The sequence below is a fragment of the Strigops habroptila genome, chromosome 12 (assembly GCF_004027225.2).
Source record: "Strigops habroptila isolate Jane chromosome 12, bStrHab1.2.pri, whole genome shotgun sequence".
NCBI lineage: Eukaryota > Metazoa > Chordata > Aves > Psittaciformes > Psittacidae > Strigops > Strigops habroptila.
Genome location: NC_044288.2, coordinates 1,305,974 through 1,327,203, shown reverse-complemented (window position 1 = coordinate 1,327,203; position 21,230 = coordinate 1,305,974). Strand labels below are relative to the sequence as shown.

At 45.0% G+C, this 21,230-nt stretch overlaps 1 protein-coding gene across 4 annotated transcripts in view; it reads right to left on the bottom strand.

The window, feature by feature from the left end:
- MAN1C1 (mannosidase alpha class 1C member 1) overlaps positions 1–21,230 on the bottom strand; it is a 63,410-nt gene that overhangs the window by 30,011 nt on the left and 12,169 nt on the right. For all 4 annotated transcript variants that reach the window (XM_030505176.1, XM_030505177.1, XM_030505178.1 and 1 more), the window contains exon 3: positions 12,415–12,511. In XM_030505176.1, coding sequence (XP_030361036.1) covers positions 12,415–12,511 — 97 coding nt within the window. The remainder of the gene's footprint in view (positions 1–12,414; positions 12,512–21,230) is intronic.

Sequence of the window (21,230 nt, the reverse complement as noted above, 5' to 3'; positions counted from 1 at the left end):
GCTGAGTTACAGCCTTGCCACTGCCTCTTAGTTACTGAAGTTTTTGTCTGCGAATCCAATAACACAGAGTAACTTTATTCCTTTTATGTAAGGTAAACTAAACAAATTACATCTGAGTAACAAGGTAGCAGTAGAGAGATAAAGGGGACAAAAATGTAGCCCAATTAGAAAAGATGTATGGTTTTTTTTTTATCAGCACATTCTTCTGCAGACTACAAAAAAAAATATAATCCATTAGCTTTTGAGCAACCTCATTTTAGTTTGCTTTCCAAAGAAACCACTGTACCTGTACCTCAGGGACTTCATCAAAAATCACTTCATACCCAAGGTTGTTTTCTGTCTTCTCCGTATTAATCTTCCTCACCCTTCTCTGTAGATACTGTTCAGAAGGTTATACCCCAACTGCTCTCACCCCATGCAAGTTTCCCTGATGTGCAGAGCAGGGGGTGAGTGTGCAGAAGCGCAGAACCCACCATACGGAGCCTCCAGTGGCTCCAGGCAAGCACACGGGCACTGCTGTGGCTGCAGCTCACCAGGCTGCTTGGCTTCAGAGCCTACCTCTCCCTGGTGCTTGCTCCAACCTGCAGCAGGGGCAACAGACACGGGGTGGATCGTGCCGAGCCTCCACAGACCCCAACGCACCACCTTTGTTTCCTTTACGCCGACATGCCACACCTGATCCCTGCCGTACCGTGATTCCTTACAGATTTAGCTCCGGTAGCTGACAGAACCATGACCCTGCTTTGTAGGCTACCAGCTGGCTCTAATCTCTTCAGCTATCAATCATCTGATCCTGAGATGCTGATTTTCCTGCAGTTCTGGAAGAAATAGTTAGTGGATCTATGCATTTTACTAGGCGCAGGGCATCACTCAACATAACGCTGAAGTTACTGTCACTCTATAAGCTTCATACCTAAATCTACTCAAGACCTAGTCCTACACATTGCAAGGTGGATAACACCATGTTTGCTCCAAGTAAGGAAAGAACAAAGTGCTGATCATTCCCTGAAAAGTTGCTTAGAAACAAGAGAGCTACTGGAGCACGTGGCTTGGAAGAAGCAGAGCTTATGGTACATCAGACCGTGCAGAGACTAAAAGGTAACACCACCTTGAAAGAGCCATCTGCTAAGCAATGATGGTGCACCTCCCACCTAAAGGCAAGGGATTTTGAAGACTGGCGTTAGGGAGATGGCCCAAACGTCTGGCCCACAAGATAGCTCAATCTGTTCTTCCTTGTCACTAGGAGCGAGTTCACAGGGAGTGATAATGACTCACGGCTCCAGCTGCACCACGCAATGGGTGTCAGCAGATGTGCTGCACAGTCTCTAGGTGAATCTGGCATCACAGAGAAGCATCTTGAAGTGTTGGCTTTTAGGTTGCTATGATCAAATTTAATACAGAATGTGTTCCAGCTGGGGAAGAAATAGCTTTTTTGGATTACAAACCACTCATGTTTTTCAAATATCAATTTCCCCTGAAGAATTAAGTCTATCATTCAAACTGAACTAGCAGTGGCAGCTCTCCCCTGAACAAGTGATGGGAGAGAGACAGAAAAAGAAAGCTCATGCTCATTTAGGAATGTGGCAAAGCAGACTGTGTCTGTGGAGATCAGGCTGGTGGGAACAGGTTAGCAATACTCTTATTGCACACTGGGGAAAGAAAAAGAAAGGTGTTCAGCATAAAAATGAATTGCTTGTCACAGTAACAGCCCTTCAGACAGTTACTTCCTTCAGTGGAAGGGGAGAGAAGATATACGATAAGCACATACTGCCGACTGAGACTTAAGCATTTAATGCTTGGCAGCAGCTCCCCAGTTTAATCCTCTTTTCCCCAGTTTCTCCAACCATCTTTCATCATTTAGCAATCCTCTAACAACAGGCACTGTCCCGTCACTGCATGACACCAAACCTCCTGGAGCTCAAATCAAACTGTTTTATACTTGAAAGTGTCACAGAGGGGGAAGCAGTCTGACTGAGCCTCGGGAACACAATCCCCGATACAGGAGAGATACTGCAAATCCACTCTCCACACGTATCCAACCCATGACACACAGATTCTACTGCAGGCAGACTATGTTGGCTGCAGAGAGCTCAGCAGAAAATTGAAAGCAATAATCATTCAAATGCTCCTTCGGGAAAGAAGCATTTTTTTGGGCAACAGGGCTCAGATGCCAGTGAAGCAGAGGAAATTGCTTCTGGCAAATACAGGTAATTCGGCAAGCAATGAGTAATCCTGGGAAGAACAGTTCAAGAAGGTTAAGCAGAAGACAACAGCAGCAGTACTGGTGGGGCAAAACACTGTTGGTCTCTCCTCTTCTGGATGCCTGAAATTAATTTTAGACTGGTTAAAGGTAATCTGATTATATACTATTTATTGTTACTTCACATACCTCCTTGAGGACCTGCCTCATTTAATGTGAAGAGTCCCAATAGGCCTATTAAAACAAACACACACGTCCTACCTGCAAGTATTATCCATGGACTCCAAGAGACACAGGTAGCAGTTAATGAGCAGGGACTGCTAATTCATCTTAGAATTCAAAGGAGAGACACTTTGTTATAACAAGCAGGAAGAAGGTGCCCTTCTATCTTCCAAACTCACTTCCCAAAAAGTGGCTGTGGCAGATGTGTTATGACAGCCCAGGAGAGAGATGCAGCTTGTAACTCCAGACAGCAGTTTTCCCTCGGCAGATAAGATAGCTCTGGAAGGGCTCTGCAGAACAGACAGTGCATTCTACTTTGGGTTATAAAACTACTCATCTCTGACATGAGTTTATCTATAGTCCAGACAAGCAAACGTCACCTCTCATAGAGCATTCACAGAAATTATCTGGTCCCTAACACAAGCCCTGGTGTGAGGGCGGAATCCAAATATAGAGGAACCTCAAAATAAAGTCAATAGGATTAATTACGTGTTTCGTATGCAACAGAATGGTAGGTTCTGGGCCTGGATACCTGCTATCAACCCAGATCCTGCTAAACACTCAGGTTCCGGCTCAGGAGCTGAGCTAAGATTCCTAATAATCAATGATGACAGAATCTAAATACATCTTATTTGTGAATGCAGAGGGTCAGGAGAATGCCAGTGGTCCATTACCACATCTCAGCTGATGAGCAGGAACACATTAAGCCATGGTAACTCCATCACTTGAAACCATCTGTCCATATTCTTCCTTTTCTCTCCCATACTGTTGAAGTCCTACCAACAAGACCCTGGCTGAAAGACTCCAAATGCTCTCCAGCATGTTGCTTGACAGGATTAGATATCAAAATAATTTTAGCAAATTAGGAAAATAGTCTGAAATAACCAGGATGCAATTCAATAAGGACACACAGTGTGTTTTACCCTGAGTGAAGAACAACGAACCATGAAGCATACAGAATACATGGCTAGAGAACACGCTGCAGCAAATGGTGCCAAGGCATCAGCAGATCACAACTGCAGCTCCAATCAACAACGTAGTAATGGTGCAAACTGGAGCAAACCCCACCCCAAGATGGATAAAGAGACATGGAAGGGCTCACGAGCTCCACTCAGCACTAGCAGAGCCTTGGCCAGGGCATGGACTCCACCAAGTAACGTGTGGCTCATTTGGAGACTTCAGACGGAAGCAATGGCATTGAGAAGGCCACAGAACATGACCTGTAGTTAAAGCTGGAAAGGTCTGGGGTTGCTCAGCCTTGAGGGGAGAAGACTGAAGGGAATTTGGCAACATTTTGCAAAGAGGCAGAGAGATGCTGCAAAGAATAGGATGGCAAAATCATTCTCCACAACGCAGGAGAGGCCAAGGAGTCACAGCTTAACTTTCCACAGGAGAGTGAGGTCAGACACCAGTTCAAGCTTTAAAACTGTAGAGCACTGAAGCAGAATGCCTGTGATGACTTTCCAACATGGGGTAGCTTAGGGATAGCTGAAGAAAGGAAGGATTGAACAACCTCTCACTGTTCCTATTTTATTCTGTGATTACTCACCAAGCTGATATGAATTGCAGGTCCCCAAAAAGCCTCATGAAGATGCCCCTTGAGATGCACCAAAGTGATTCTGAGGGCAGGAAGTGCTACATAAAATGCTTTCTGATGGCTCTATTCCTTGCAAAACCCCAAAGCTACCTTAGTGACAGAGTACATCACAGTTACAATTCTGGATGTACACAGAAGTCAGGAAATTAAAAATGCTGGTTCCCACAGCAACCAGGATGCAGCCTGCCAAGAGAGAAGGAATGTTCTAGCCTAGTCAAAAGGTGTTAATTTTAATGCCTGAAGGCAACTTCCACTTCCAGATGCCTGAAGAAGGCCTCAGTGAAAGCTCTCTGCTCTTATGTACAAGAAGAACTTGATCCTCAGTTTCTTTTGTTCCTGAATTACCTGCTCTTGCTTGTGGAGCACAGCACAGATTTGAGTTTGTAAATGAAGATGAGAGACAGACAAATCAAGGCTGCTGCGAAGACCGTCACCAGGAATGCTGTGATGTTGCAGCACACTCTATATCAGTACTCACACAGTTTGTGCTTTCCCATCCTCCAGCTCTGTGAAGCAATGATATCCCCAAGAACAGGACAAGAAACAGGTGTAACTTCGGTGTTAACTGCATGTTTGTATCAGAGGGAGGATGTTATGGGTATATTGAGATTGGTATGGAAACAACCTCTGCCTTTAGAACTTGGACTTGAAATACCTTCATTTTCCTGCACTGAGTTTTTTCTCCTTTTTCCCCTTTGGGAGCTGCATTACAGTGTGTTTTAGGGTGCGGTAGATCTTTTGAGAATAAAACATCATAAGAAGGATGAACAATTTTAGTAAGTCCAAAAAAAATCCTCCCTGTTTTTCACACTGATGCCTCCAGCAAAGGCTAAAGGGATTTTCTTGAGCTTCCAAAAAATTCTCCCTAAAACCAAGAACAATCCTGAGAGGCTAAAAGAGAGTATGTTTTAAAGGTATCAAGGTCTTCAAATGACAAATGCTTTCCACAACATTCTGAACACATAAATCCAACCTTGAAACTAGTGACAAATCTGAAAGTTGACATCGTATAGGATGATGTTAAACCTACTGATTAAGTGAGATAAGAGACTGCTCATCCCAAAAGGCAGTAGATATCTATTAAAAAAAAGAAACAATTTGGAAACAGGTACCTGGAGAAATTAATTACAGAAAAGAAAGTTCTGGAGCAGAAGCCACTTGAAATGTGATCTCCTAAGAAGAGAATGTCAAAATCTAACAGTAATCTAGATGAATATCCAATGAGATACATAATGAAGGTGGCAAGAAACTTCAGCAGTAGCATAAAGAGAGATGTGATCATAGAATCACAGACTGGTTTGGGTTGGAAGGGACCTTAAAGCTCATCCAGCTCCAACCCCCTGCCATGGGCAGGGACACCTTCCACTAGAGCAGGTTGCTCCGAGCCCCTGGGTCCAACCTGGCCTTGAACACTGCCAGGGATGGGGCAGCCACAGCTTCTCTGGGCACCCTGTGCCAGCGCCTCAGCACCCTCCCAGGGAAGAGCTTCTGCCTCAGAGCTCATCTCAATCTCCCCTCTGGCAGGTTAAAGCCATTCCTTTCCCCACAGGCCCTTGTCCAAAGCCCCTCTCCAGGTTTCCTGTAGCCCCTTTAGGCACTGGAGCTGCTCTAAGGTCTCCCCTTCAGGAGCCTTCTCTTCTCCAGGCTGCCCCAGCCCAGCTCTCTCAGCCTGGCTCCAGAGCAGAGCTGCTCCAGCCCTTGCAGCATCTCTGTGGCCTCCTCTGGACTCGCTCCAACAGCTCCCTGATAAAGTAGTCACGTTCTAAATGAAATCTAACACAGCAAAGCAAGTTCTGAACCTGCCTAATCTCTTCAGAAGTTTCAAGAGTGGAAAAGGAATGAATTAAAACCACAGAAGATCAGTGGGTTTTTTGCTAACACAGTTTATAGCTACCAATCTCCTCTGAATAAACAAGGAAAAGCTAAATACAGAGGGATACAGATATGAAAACCAGAAACCTCAAGATATTTCCAACATAAAAATGCAGAGCTAAAAGCACATTTTAAACTACTCTGCACTTGCTCTGGTGTTTTACATAGTGCACATCTTGCAGGTGGGCTTGTGTCTGCAGCAGACACTATGGAAAGCATCTGACTGCAAATGGTGGCTGGAAGACAAACAGCTCTCAGCATTTCTGAAAGACACATTCTGACCAAAGCAGAGGTATCTGTGGAGTCAGGAGCCACAAGTGTGGCATTCAACTCCCTACATTCTGTGTTACTATCAAGTCGACACAGAGGGTGCTGGTAAGACGTTAGCTGAAGCCAGTTGGAAGCGCCAAATCTCTAACCCAGCTTTTGCTGTGGAGTTGCCACAACGCCTCTGTAATCCAGCGAGGAACCGGTGAGCAGTCCAACTACTCCCACTCGCAGCTGCCTTTTAATCACACGCTCGATATCTCTGAAGATTAGACAATTATTTCCGCATAATCAGTGTCCAGAATGAGGCACAAACAACATCCATAACGGGGTGATTAAACAGAAAGATAAGAAAAGCTTAAAGAGAAGTTCCCTTAAAGAGAGACAGTTACAGCCTGGACCGATCCCCTGCTTACACGTGGCTTGCTTCCTCCACACCACTCTGTGTTCTACTCCGCAGCATTTTGCAAAGAGGTCCCAAAGAACACTCTCTGGTCATACCATCTCCACACAATTTTCTTTCTTTTTTGCTTTCATTTGCTACTTTAATTGCCGTTTTTCTAAATGTTCTTGTTTCCTTCTCCTCCATTTGCAAAGTAGTTCTGACAAATCCCAAGACATTCTCCTACTTTAAGGCCTCATTAAACTCAAAACTCTGCTCAGGGTCAATGGAAAGTTCATGAGACTCGCGAGGAAGCCTGCGATGATTAATGGCTTTACACTGCGACAATGTGAAGTTTGCCTGGCTTCCTGCTAAAGGCAGGCTCAGACCAAACCCTTGCTGTCCAGTCTGTGCAGCCCTCCTCATATCTGAAGGGCTGAACACCATCAGAACACTGGAACATATGCCTGTTCTTTGCCTCTTAGGCCAAGGTTGTTCTCCACAGGGTTTTTCGAGTTTGTTTCTGTTTCTAAGATGTTTCTAATCTCAGCTGAAGGGAGATGAATCTACTAGGTTCAAATACAATATTTTTGTCAAGAATTGCTGCCACAACAGAGCTGACCAGGTCCAAGCCCAGAACAATAGCAAAAGTGTCTGAAGAAGGCCCTAGGCCACTACATGAGACATTAATAGGGTTTTTTTCTGTTTAAACTCTTTAAATGACTATTTCAAGCTGACAAGTTACTACCTGTCAGCTGAACCACTGTAATAAGCTTAAATCTCTGCGTGAGGTTTAGGGTTCAGTGGAGCCCTCATGTTTGAGCTAATGCTTGAAACAGCACATTTGAAGGAAGCCACCATTCTCAGCATGACCCAAAGTGAGAGCAGAGTGGAAACACATCTCCTGCAGTATGTAGGACAATCCCGGTGTCTGGAAGGAGTGATTATTGGCAGGTGGAAAGCAGAGGAAAGAAACACGACAGGCACAAATGTCAGCTCTAACATGAATCATGCAACCAATCTCCAACAGTTTGATATTTGGAGGATATCCTGATTCACTGCTTCCTGCTGACAGGAAATAAGTTTGTTGCTACAGATTTCAGTGACAGTAAAAGCCAACATCAACTCAAAATGCCCTTCCTGAAAATAATATTCAACTAGGTAACATTATACATAAAAAGAAGGATGATGAAGTCAGGGAGCAACAGTGTTATGGCAACACCTTCATTACAATATGTTTCTCTCCTTAAAGAGCCCATGGAGCCAACCATCCAGTGTCATGTGCAGCAGGAATAATTCAGCATACAAATTCAGAGAGCAATTAGTAGTATTACTATTTGAATCACAAAAAAGGACACTCCAGGGGTTTGTAATTTTGTGATCACAGGGAAAGAGACTCATAGGCAGGACAGAAAAGTTGCACCAAATGATGGCACAATTGGAGGTTACCATTTCTCTTCTGGTAGGTAGGATATGGCTAAATTAATATTTTCATGCAATTACATTTCCTATGTTAAATATTCATACATCAACTCCTATTGCTTCTAACTGAGGTGGGCACATTCCCTGCCTGCTTCATGGTTTCTGAGCTAAACCACTGATGAAGGAAGTAGCCATTTGGAAAACGCTTGGCTCAACAGGCAGAACTGGATGGTGGAAGGGACCAACTCTGGGATGCGAGCCTTTTGCGTCCAACTGGGCCCAGCACTGGAGTGGCTGTCAAAGAGCACTCTACCTGCTGAAAGCTCCCGTGAAAGGAGCTTGGTGTGCCAGGTCCTGCAGGGAGATGTCACTTGAATCTCCATCCAGGGCAGAGGCTGGGCTGCTCAAAGTGACGCAGCACAGTGGGATTGCACTGCGTTTGCCAGGGGAAAAGCACCTGAAGGCTTCTGAATCTCAGGATCATCTTGGTACGTTCTAGAGGCCTCCCTGTGTATATTCATATGGTCGCTACTTCTCTTCCCCAGCACTTCAAACCCTTTTTCTATCCTGCAGAGCCAAAATAGCAAAATATTTCCAGGCAACTGAGAGCAGTGACCTCTGGTCTGCAAAACAAACTGTCAGGACAGTTCAGGCCAAGGTCTGAGCCGAGTACACAAACACTGCCTAAGCAGCCACTGATTTTTCCAAGAACTGTTATCCATCCTGTGCAGATAGCCCTGTGTCACCAAGCAATCAAACGTGGAACAATATGAGGATGAAGTCTAAACACGTTACATCTTTTAGATCCAGCTGCTGTCAGGTCTTTGCCACCCAGTTCTGGTGACCTGCCTGTGTCCTAGATGTGACAGTTGTCACATGGATTCAAATCAGATAAAGCTACAGAGCCTCACAACAATGCACAAATTCAGCATATGCTGGGAAAAGCAATGGCATAATTTTAAGTATGATTTCAAGTGGAGAGAGAGGAAAAAAGGGGGGGGAACCTAGTTAAGGATTGCTATTTTTACACTAAAATTAATATACTAATGTGTAGTTAGGTGGCGAAAAATGACTAACAGCACAGCAAGGTTCCATATTTACTTGCTGTCACTGATTTCAGAGCAAATTGGCTCAAGTTAAAAGTCAAAGAAGGATTCTTCTGCTGCCAGCACTGCACACTTCAAGAGATATCTGAAAATCAGACTTCTCACCTTATCATTGTTAAAAGACTCTGCAATCCAAATGTAACTGACAATTCAGTTGATGCACGAGCAGAAATAGATGCCAGCTCACTCTCCCATAGCTAGAGAAACTCTGCAAAGCTAACAGGAGTTTAAAACCATTTTGTCAGCAAAATAAGTGGCTCTGACAGGCGCAGGGAGCAGGCAGATGAGAATACAGCCACCTAATGCTGCGTACCACAGGCACAGGAGCATCTCAAGTGCTGTGCTCCAGAACACACTGCCCCCTCCAGCAGCCTTGCTCCAAGGAATTCAACATGGTCTAGTGTGAGGTGTCCCTGCCCACGGCAGGGGGCTGGAATTGGATGATCTTAAGGTCCTTTCCACCCCAAATATTCTACGATCTTAATGCTTACAGCACTGAAGACAGGAATGGTGAGATGCTGGGGTAGGAAGGGTAAAATAACTAGCTCATCATTGGGAGTAGAATCCATAGCTGTGTATCTCCAGCCTTCATCCTTACCCACAGCCCAGCCACGCCATTTTTCTTTAAACAAGAATGTTTTGGGCCCGATTCTAACAGTGGCCAGATACTCTGCAGGTCTTCCTTGAGTGTGCTGCAGTGTGGAGAGAAATGTTGCAGATTATTCTGAAAACCCCACAGTTGTGCAGCCATTCCTACCAGAATCTTGTGGTGCAGGTTTTATACTAACAGAGATCATCCTTCCACTCTAGTAGTGTGCTCTTCCCATTTCCATGGCATAATTCCCAGGGAAATCATCACACATCTGAAATAGCTGCAAGTATAAAACATGTTTACCCCACTGGAGGGCATGGAATGGGATGTTTAGCATAGTGCATCTTATCACAAGCATCACAAATGAATAAATAATGCTTATCAAAGAACCACAACTACTGGGTTTAAGGAAAGGGCTTTCAAGTTGCAATGATTATAAATGACAGCAATCAGAAGACTTCTGTACAAATAGCTACATAAGAACACGGGAGAATCTTGACGAAATTGATGCCCTAGCAATAGGATCTGGAGGGCATCAATTGCAAGCAGGAAAGTAAGACCAAGTCACCAGAATGAAGTCCAAGTGAGTGGGAATGCTGCCCTCCTGTACAAAGCAGCCCTGCACTTACTTGGGTAGTGGGCAGGCCTGATCTCTGGCTATGAAGCAGCATAGAAACTGTACAGATACTCTCCCAGACGTGAGCTGCTGCCTTCCAAGGCAGAGGATAAATGAGATGAACTAGGGTGGAGATACAAGAGCTTTTCTGCCTGTGATTTTCCTGCCATCTGGGCAGATGTAGGGGAGGGATGCTGGCTCGGGGCTGTTAAGAGAAGCAGAATGCTATGTAAGAGCAGAAGGCGAGTGTTTATTTTGTACTTCTACTTCGATTAGAAAGAATATTTGATACAGACCATCTCCCCCCCTCCCCCCAGGCTGCTGAACTGAAGGATGGGCTCCAAGTGAGCATCACATCCACAACAGGAAAATGGATCACCCTTCAAGAACTCAACTGCTGCTCATGCACACAAACATAGTTGAAAAGAAGTTCCTTCCCTCCCACATGGAAGCAGCTGCACAGAAATCTCTGCTTAATACTGACACCTCCAGCCCAGAGAGCACCTGATTTGCCTCCATTACATCCAGAGTTTGGAATCAAAAGATGTATGATGTGACAGGAGGGGGAAGAGGCAACAATGAAGAAGGTGAGCAGTGCCCTGTCCTCATTTCTAGAAGTCTCTGAAGACAAGAGGGACAGGGCTGGAGCAATGGATTGCCTAATGCTCCCATTCTTTCCCAGCCACAGTTAAAAGGAGGAAAAGCCTATTAAGAGTCTGAAATGTACCATGTAGCTTCTTTTCTGCAAATCCTTGTGCTCCAAAGCATTTTCCTTGAGAGTGTTCACAGGCACGCTGCAAACAAGCAGAAGTACTGCCAATTGTTTTAGCATGATAAATGCATTTAAAAGCTTTCAATATTTTTGTCTGTTTATAGGCATGTTCCTTGAAGGATTTTGACAAGTTTGCCAGAATGGAAAAGTTACAAAGTGCTTAACTTACTGCTGAAGTTAATGCAAATTCTCAAGTAAGAAACCTGGCTGTTCTTGGGGTGTTGAAAGGGGAAGGCAAAGGACAAACCAACCCAAACCACTGCTCCTGACAAAGTGAGACTGGACAAGAGCAGTGGCTGGTCACACACAGCCTGTGCTGGTAGAACGATGCATGTTTGCAGAGCTGCTTCCTCCAGATACCTCAGCAATTGGTAATGTGGCTTCCATGCAACATGCAGTATTGCACAAGCTGATGTGAGTTAACTGCCTTGGTACTTCTGCAGGAACTAAAGAGACAAGTGCCTCATCTGGGACAATAAAAGGACTTCATGGTGGCACCACAAGCAGAACACCTAGGTTTCTCTCCGTGTTGCGGCTAAACTAAAAGCCAGCCCTTCCTCTGGCATCTCCAGCAGGGCCACCTGCCCTTGCAGTCCAGAGACCAAACAGGACTGCTGCTCCTCAAGGTTTTGGCCATTCTAGAAGACCCAGGATGCTATTTCCATGTGCAGACATTCATTTCCACATGTACCTTGTGGCTCCCCACAGCTGCAAGGTAAGGCAGAGTGAGCAGAGCAGGGAAATGCTTTGAGTGCAAATGAGGAAAAAGACAATTTATATCCCCCAAAGTCAATAAGTATCCCACTGGAACAAGCAGGGGATAGCACGAAAACGATGTAAGTCGCTCATATAATGACAGGTAATCTGCTAAAGAGTAAAACTATACAGCCCAGTAAGCACATGGTATAAAGAGCCTTTAATATTGATTCACTCATTCAATATTTCATGGGATTCACATCTTGCTCAACAGTGGAGCAACAGGAGAGAAAATGCTCAGTTTGGTCATGTCCTGATGTCTATGAGATTAGTAAAACAGCAGCATTGTCAGGTTTGGACTGACTTCATGTTTTAATAAAGACACTGGTTGGTTTCAGCATTGCTCTCAGACATGTTTGGTGCTAGGTCTGTACACAGAGCTGATACAGGCTGCGCATTGAGGGATGTCTGTAGGAATGACATTCCCAGCAATGTGGGATGTGGGCAGGTAACACATAGGAGCTGTGCTGAAAGTGCCATAAAAATGGAAAGAGGAAAGAGATCAAGGCCATTACAGGTACCTCAGTGCACTGCAGAGAGAGGAACGGACATGGACGTGTGACCTTTAAAAAACTCAATGCAATTGCACCCAAGCTGCTCCAGGACTCACCGAACATGTTCCCGATGTGGCCATTCTTGGTCAGCGGTCGCAGTTCGTTTTTCCCAAGTGCATAGAGTTTGTAGTTATCCCAAGCGAATTTCATCATCTGCAAAAAGAAAAATTGAGTGGAAGTGCTTAACAGAACTGAGAGTTTCCTGAACTTCAGCTCTGGGAAAGAACACGAGTTTCCCATTCACTGCTGAACCCAGCAACCAATTCATTATAAACCCTCGATTTGCACTGAACACTTATCACAGGGCTGCACTCAGCCGTTTGCTGGAGTCTCAGGCTCATCCTGGGGCAGAACTTGGGACTGGCACATTTCTGCAGTACTACAATTCCCAGCACGATGAGAGTCCTGTGCAAACCAAGTGGGAGTTTTAGAAAGATGTCTCCAGCTCAGAATTCGTGACTTTTTCCATGGAGTATCAGTATTTCAGAATCACAGAATCACTGGGGTTGGAAGGGACCTCTGGAGATCACTGAGTCCGGCCCCCCTGTCAAGGCAGGGCCACTTACAGCACGTTACACAGGACGGTAATTAAAATGGGCTAAATACCTAAGGCCAAAGCTGATGCATCCCCAATTACAGGGATGTTACAGCCTGAGTTTTCCCATTTCTTTACCATAGCGATAATAAAACTTGATCAGAGTGCAAAAGCACCTCCCAGGTGCCCATCTTGCAGCAGCCACATGTAGGACTTTGGCAAAGCAGCACCACGAAGGAACACGACGCACTTAATATTGTGGTGAGCAAAGGAAGAAGTTGGTCTTTGCTTAAGGGCTGCACTGAAGTGTTCTATGAATTAACAGAATCTATTCATAAAGGAGAAAGGGGAAACCCATGACATTTTGATATTTCCTATCAAAACTCACAAGTGCTTTCTTAAGAGAGTCCTGCAGATGGGCTGGGTGATCTTTGAGAAACCCCTTCCAACTCAAACAATTCCTTTTGGGACATTTGAACTGTCCTGCCCGGGCTCAGCACATTAACCTTTCTTTGAGGACTGCAAGGCAGCGTCTTTGTGCAAGTTCCAACACACACACCCCCAGAGCCCAGCACAGCTTTTTCTGTCCTCCTGCCCCTTTGGCTCCAGCTGGTAGGAAAAATTAAACCTACAAGTATCCTCTGTTCAGGAAGGAGAGCCAGGGACTTGTCAGCTTCTAAGGAGTGCCTTAAATAAAGCTGCCTTTTAGAATTCACACAGCCTGACTCTGAGCAGTTGCAGCTCCAGCATCGCAGTGACCTGTACATTCTTTGATTCAATCCCTGGCAAAAAGATAACAAAGGGGAAGAAGGCTGCGTCAGAGGATTGACAATATCCTCCACTGCCATCCAACAAAGACAAGAGACTTCGAAAATGCTTTACTCAAACAAGACATTTGAGAGAATATGACAGTTTAAAACAAATCATTCCTCTACAGAGTGCCCCTGTCTACTGCCTGCAACAGCATTTACTGCTCTATATCAGGATCAGAATATGCAGGTTTCTTTGGTCTGAAATTGCTAGCATCATTTCAGCTCTTACTATTGTCCTTCCCTCCAGCTGAGTGTTTGACAAACCCAACACTGCAAGCCTCTGGCAATCTCCTCTCCTTCATTAGCACACATACGCCGAGAGCCCCATCACCAGATCCTCCCCCCCCCCTTTTTCAAACATCAAGCTTCCAAAGTAAAGTTTCACAGAGCTGCTCATATGGACGAGGATAAACATTTGCTGAATTGATTGATAACATTCAGGCCCCAACACCACCAAAAGAAGGAATGTTGGACAAACAAAGTCAACTTGGATGAATTAGTCACTTGGAGCGCTCTGCTCCCGAGAAAACTAAATCATGACCAGGCGAGGAGGGAGGAGAAACCTTCACAGAATCCATCAAACACACCTCCATCATCTGACTTGATTTTCAGTAGATCTTTGGGGGGTTTTAGGTGGCAGCATTATTGTAAGCGGGAAGTTCTCATTCTTCATTAACCTAACAGGGCATCTTTGCAGGAACTCTGCACTCTCTCTGATGGTACTGAGTGAATGCTTTTATGTCTCAGAGCTTGATCCTGAAGTTTACTGCTGGAAAGATGGTGTTCCTATAATGACAGCTTTCCCACAGTGAGTGATAGGGCTCGTGCCCCAGAAAGGAAACAGCTAGGCAATCTATTTGCTTAATTTCTCTTCTAAATCAGAGCTGAGGAAGGAGGACCCACCCTTCTGGCACACAGAGAGCCTGGACATGGACAGGATGTGGAAAGGACTCTATTTTGCTGCATAAAACTCCTAACGTTGTAATTCTGAATCAGCCTCATTTTAAGCTGAGTATGAAATTTATTTCCTTCCCTCAACTTTAACCCCTCCATGCCAGAAGGTCTGAAGTTTTTTCTTCAAAGCACACACCAGACATAGGCCCCTCTGCCGCACCGGTGACTCTCTGGGACCAGCTCACTGCCACCTCCATCACAGGCAAAAAACCACCCCGGGTTTCCCTCCAACAGCCACTTAGATCCTACCAGGGAAATTCCTTCCTCTCCTGCTGTCTTCTGGCACAAGGAGGAGCTGCGTGAGGCTGCTGCAGAGTCCCCAGAGTGACTCACTGTCACTTTCATCATTTAGGCCATTACCTTTTCTTGTGCTTTGAATTCATACATTTATTCGTTGCCTATTGAAGCATTTAAGCTGCATTTGTCACAGTGCTGCAAAAGTTCCACTACAAAATGATTTCTTAGGCTGTGCTGGCTGCAGTGTCTAAAACTCTCCTCCTCTGTTCTGTCCTGAGCAGATCATCAGGCAGAGGATGGATGAGACTCTGCCTCATCAAACTGACAGGTTTCCTATACGTGAGCAGAATTTTGCTCACTGCTTTTAAACCCTCCATGTTTGGGAGGCAGGATGCATAATGTGGTACCCTCCCATTTTCCAAGATCAAGCCTTCCTCTCTCTGATGATGGGTCCAAAAGTAGCAACTGGAAAAGTTTAAAAGCCAAAAGCATCTGCACCATTCTGCCCATTCTGGCTTTCTGCAGCTGTCTTTCCAATCCAAATTTAGCAGTTCCACTTCCAAACCACTACAGAGATTCATCAAGTTTCTAAAAGTGGGGACACCATATTTATATACCGTATGGAGGACTGAGAAGGAGCTTTCAGAAGCTTTGACAGAGGTTCCAAATGCCAGGCTGAAAGAAGGGGATGGAGCTGAGAGGTGCCAAAACTGCATAGCGAGGTGTTCAAGTCAGCTTTGCGATGAGATGCCAAGGTTAGATCGTCATTGTAGTCATGAGAGATCACAATACGTCAGCATTAACGTTATGCCATTTTAGATTTGAAAAATGGCACCAGAACCACAAAAGTTATGGAAATAGACTCATAATTTCAGATTTTGCTCTTACAGTGTGCCGTCTGACAGACAATCATCTATTTGGCCCTGAGACTCAACTCACCCTGGCTTCCAGCTGATCTATAGCAGAGACTTCCAAATTTATAATGGAACTTGTCATGTTGGTTCTTTTCTATAATCTGAGAGTCAGTTTTCACTTTCAAAAGTTTCAGCTCCCAGCCAGATGATTACCTGTTAAATCAACTGCCAGGAGCTAAGCTGAATTCTGCCACTTTGATCATTCAAGCCATTACCTTTTCTTGTGCTTTGCTCCAGCCAAGCCCAATAGAGACGTTGCTCACAAGCCCCTGTGTATCTCACAGGGCAGCATCCTGCAGCCACACAGAGCCAGGCACTGAGGGCAGTGTCCTGCACCGAGCTCTTTGTTGGTTCAGAGTCTTCAACTACATCTTTGGAGACTCCTGACACTGCAGCGTTCATGTTGCGCAAACCCAGTGTAGAACAAGGTTAAAACTGCTTCCAGTGCTTTTCTTTTTAACCTATGGAAATATTGTTATTTGGAAGTCAACTTTATAAATACTCTCCTTTAAAATACTGGGCCAAACACTAAACCCTTGTGTCCCTTCACAGACTGCAGGAAATCATACAAGTATTTAATGTTTTCCACTGACACCCCAAACTTCTCCATCTGCTACACCTAATGAGCACACCACAGCAGCACCTAACATTGCTACCACTGCTTTGCCCATTCTCTCATTTCCATTTGCTGTTGACATGTCTTCGCAAGAATTCTTATGTTTTCTGAGATCAAACGTGCCAAATCACACACTGAAAGTCACCACTCCAGGCCCAGTAAATAAAAGCATCAGCAGAGCTGATGGCACTCGCTGTCTGCACACACTGTGTGATGTACTGCAGGAGGCACCACTGTTCCTGACTCTGGAAGCGCTTCTGAGAGTCCATGGGGGCTGCAACACTGGAGATGTCCAACAGTTGGGATTTACAGCTTCTGATCCATGTGTACTACACTTTTGATCTTCAGAGCACCGCCACGTTACTGATTTTCAGGGAACCTGAGGTTATGGAAAAATCAGACTCCAGTGGAAAGGCAGTCAGGAAGAATTCAGACCAAAAAGGGATATAGCAAATCCTGTGATCCCACTAGTGAAGAAGCAAGGCTCAGGATAAAAACTTGACCAAGGAAGTGTTTTCACCCTGAACAGCTGTGTAAATCTGATGTTCTTTAACATGTAATACCTGAACCACTGACAATCCCTAGTGTCCTGTTCTTGCAAAACGCAGACAGATGAGAGGGGAAAAAACCAAATCCCCCCACTCTCACTTGCCCTCCTTTTGTTAGCAGGAAGGTTCCAAACTGCAGAGCATTCCCATAGAGCTATTTGATTAGTTTTGTCCATCTAGGCTGGGATAATTAGTAAATGCTTAAAAGATGAAATCTAAATATACCAACCAACCAGCCCCTTCCATGTACTTCCAAGGAACATTACACAAAGCCATTATCTTCACAAGGTAACCACTTTTGTGGCTCTTTTGCCTCCTTTCTTCAACTCCCTTTCAAATATTTAACTATTAGGCTAGCTCAGAAATTTCCAGAGAGGTTTGTGGGTTTGTCGTTGTTGGGTTTGAGTTTTTTTCGTGTTTGTTTCTTTTTAAGTAAAAAGGTGGTGGTGGGTGTAATTTTAAGTATTTCTTTCCCAATTGTATTTCTTACTTGATTTTTCCCACCTCAAATTACCAGACAGGTCTCTCTTCCTTTCTCAGCAGGAGGAAGATGACTTGTCATTACTTTCAATACTAGGACCTGTTCTTTCCCATCTCTAACCTTCTCGCTACCCCAAAATAGCCCTTGTCTAGCCTGGAGTTTTAACCTGCAATATAATGCCATTTTCCCCAGCCGTATAAAAATGATTTGCTAGATGACAAGATGCACAGAAAAAGAGGAACCAAGTGTCAGTCTTGCAGACAGAATAAAAGTCTGCCTGAACACATCGGCATGAGCCATTTCTATTTGGAATGATGGAGGGTATTTTTTTCTAATCAGACTTGCATAAACTTGTACAATTCAGGATCGACTGTGGGAAAGGTAATGGAACAGCACCATGTTTATTACCTGCTGTTGTTTTAATATTATCACATGGAGATATAGAGATATATCTCCATACAAACAGCATGGCTCTGTTTTATATTTATAACAGAATGTTATAAAATGCTAGAATTTACCATGAAGCCAAATAACTTCTCAGGCCACTTCTTTGGGACATTGTCCTTAGAAATGTTTTTACATAACAGCAAAATAAGAACAAGAAAGCTGCGTGTTAACTCCAGTTGATGGAAAGGTTCCATTTAGGCAACACTAATATCCACTCACCGGCTTTTACCTCCCGAGTTTCCAAGCCTGTTCCTCACAAAACACAGTGCTCGAGCACATGAGAGACGTTACCAAGCAACCCTCGGGAACGGACACCAACACTGATAATCCATTTGGAAGTAATTACCTTTTATAATTAAAGATTACAGTAAATCCAATAGATCCCAACAGGAACTTGAGCAATTTAGAGACAAGCTGGGTAACCCGCCTGGTTTATAGCATCCATGTTAGCTTCCATCTTAGAATAAACCATCAAGTGAATTGCAGATGTTTTCATTCATGGCCTTCAAACAACTGATACCTCCTGAGAGTCTCATGTCAGCGTCAATCCAACGTCACCACGTTGATTGAGCTGATGGTAAAGGGGTGACTGCACATGAAACCTGAGGCTGTTCGTACCCAATGGCAAAACCAAGTGAAGATAATCATTGACTCTAACAGGATGGGTATTTCCTCTCTGTTTCCCATTCCTGACCCTTCTCATACACCCCCAGGTGTAAGAGGTGATCTGTTTGAGGGGACGCTGGGATTACAGACACACTGTACCAGGGGAGGAGGTTGATCAGCCCCCAGATAACACAGGACTGGTTCCCGTCACAAACCCAGCTCATCAAAAGCAAATTTCTGCACATACACCCTCTGGAATGATGTTCAAAGCTCAGGAAAGCCTCAGCTCTTTGACAGCTGCCTTTGCCACTGTTGTACTCACTTGTTCCTTAAACACAAGATAAAGTCTGGTGTTCCTAAGCCCAAGCACTAGCCCGAGCACACAGCTCCCCCCGTGGGCTCCAGCTCCTGTAACAGATCCTAAACCCAAATTTCAAACCATGGCAGCCAACTGCCTGCAAATACAGCAGCTGATTGTTCACTGTTCGATGGGAGATAGACACTGGCAATTACTTGCTACATGTCGCTTCATCTGTAAGCAAATATAACCGAGTAATTCAAGCAGCGGGTGAGTGGGGCTTTGCTTCAGCTGTGTCTGGCAAAGCCTTGGCAGCTTGTTTTCCAACTTGCACGGGTGGTTTTTATCACATCAGCTCACTCCCTCCTGCACAGCAGCCAAAGACACAGCAGACCATCGCTCAGAAAACTGATCTCCAGCACTGCAAGCAAAGGAGGAATTCTGTCTGTAGTCAGAAGAAACCACCTTCCATCAGACAGCCACAGGGCTCCTTCCAGCAATAAAGGAAATAAAGGAAAGTTTCAGGTTCTGCTTGCTGTTCCCAGGCAGTGGGTGCAGCAGTGTGAAACAGAGCTCAGATGCGCAGGGGGAAGCATCCTTCCCTCCCACGACAACCAGGAGAAAAGCAGGACCAGAAGCCTGAACACTGGGGGAACACAAGAAACCCAGCACATAGTCCAAGGTCGTCAGTGTTAGCAACAAGGACAGAAATAGAACCCAAGAGTCTTCCTGACTCACAGCCCCTGCTAGGAAAGCTGAATGGGAGAAAGAACAGCTCAAAACACAATTAAACTAACTCCTAATTAAATTCCTAATGCAACTAGATTTAACTGTGTCAAGAGGGGAAAAAAAAAATAATAATCCTTTGATAGGGCTGTCTGAGGCATTAAGACCCAGCTGGATCCAGCTGCATCTAAATCAGGAAACATGTCAGCAAGAGCAGTTGATTTTGCAGTTAGTTTCTTAATGAGATGCCAGCCTGCAAGAGGACGGCAACGGGTCTGAGAACAAATTTGCAAGTCTAGACCAAGGCACGGGGTGATTTAGTAGAGTGACAAGAAGAGCTGGAGCCTCATCTCCTTCGCTTCTCAGAATCAGAGCTTGTGGGAATTCTAACAGAAAGAAAAGGGATTTGTGTTCTCGGCCACCCCAATGCTGTCAGCCTCTGGAACTGATTAAACATACAATATTCCAGACCATGGCCAAGCTGACGCTGTACAGCAAAGCAGCAATAAACACATGAAGATTCTTCTTATCATAGAATGGTTTGTGTTGGAATGGACCTTAAGATCAATCAGTTCCAACCCTCACACTAGACCATGTCACCTAAGGTTCTGTCCAACCTGGCCCCGAACACTGCCAGGGATGGGGCATTTACCACTTCTCTGGGCACCCTGTGCCAGCGCCTCAGCACCCTCACAGGGAAGAGCTTCTTCCTTGTACTTAACCTAAACTTCCCCCGTTTCAGTTTGAACCCATCACCCCTTGTCCTATCGCTCCAGTCCCTGATGAAGGTCCCTCTCCAGCATCCTTGTAGCCCCTTTCAGACACTGGAAGCTGCTCTGAGGTCTCCACGCAGCTTCTCTTCTCCAGGCTGAACAGCCCCAATGTTCTCAGCCTGTCTCCATACGGGAGGTGCTCGAGCTCCCCAATCATCCTCGTGGCCTCCTCTGGACTTGCTCCAACAGCTCCATGTCCTTCTTATGTTGAGGACACCAGAACTGTACACAGTGCTGCAAGTGGGGTCTCACAAGAGCAGAACAGAGGGGCAGGATCACCTCCTTCGACATTCTTCTTACAGTCCTTATGATGCAGCCCAGCACACGGGTGGTTTCTGGGCTGCAAGAGCACACTGAAGCTGGGTCATGTTCAGTTTCTCATCCTAATCTTGTTACCTCTGCCTGTGGTTCAAGGACTTCTTGTCATGAGGGTTAGAGACCTTGCACAAAAAGGCAACCCATGATGTTCAGTTTGCACCCAGCAGACTCAGCGAGAGGAAGCCGCTCTGTTAAACTTGAGAGATGGTTTCTCTCATAAATGGACACTCAAAAGGTAGTTTGGCATCCTGCAAAAACCATTTGGGTCACTGTCAAATAGCAAATCTAACTATAGCTTGTGAAGATGTTGTGCCAGCAAATATACAGAAAGGGAATAGCGAGATACAGGAAAGATCAAAAACTGGAGAGGACACTGCCAGAAAGATGAGCTTAAATCCAAAGAAATCATTCCCATCTCCCTTGTTATTACCACTGAACGAAGGCAAAAGCAGTAATTTCAGCAACATCTGTGAATATGAGGAAATCAGGAAAGAAATTTAAGGTCCTTAGAAGAGACTGGGGGGGTTGATACTCTGCAGAATTTGACCTTAGCTCTCATTTACTGCTTCCATGCATTCAGATTTCGGAATTGGAAATTTAAGTTGTG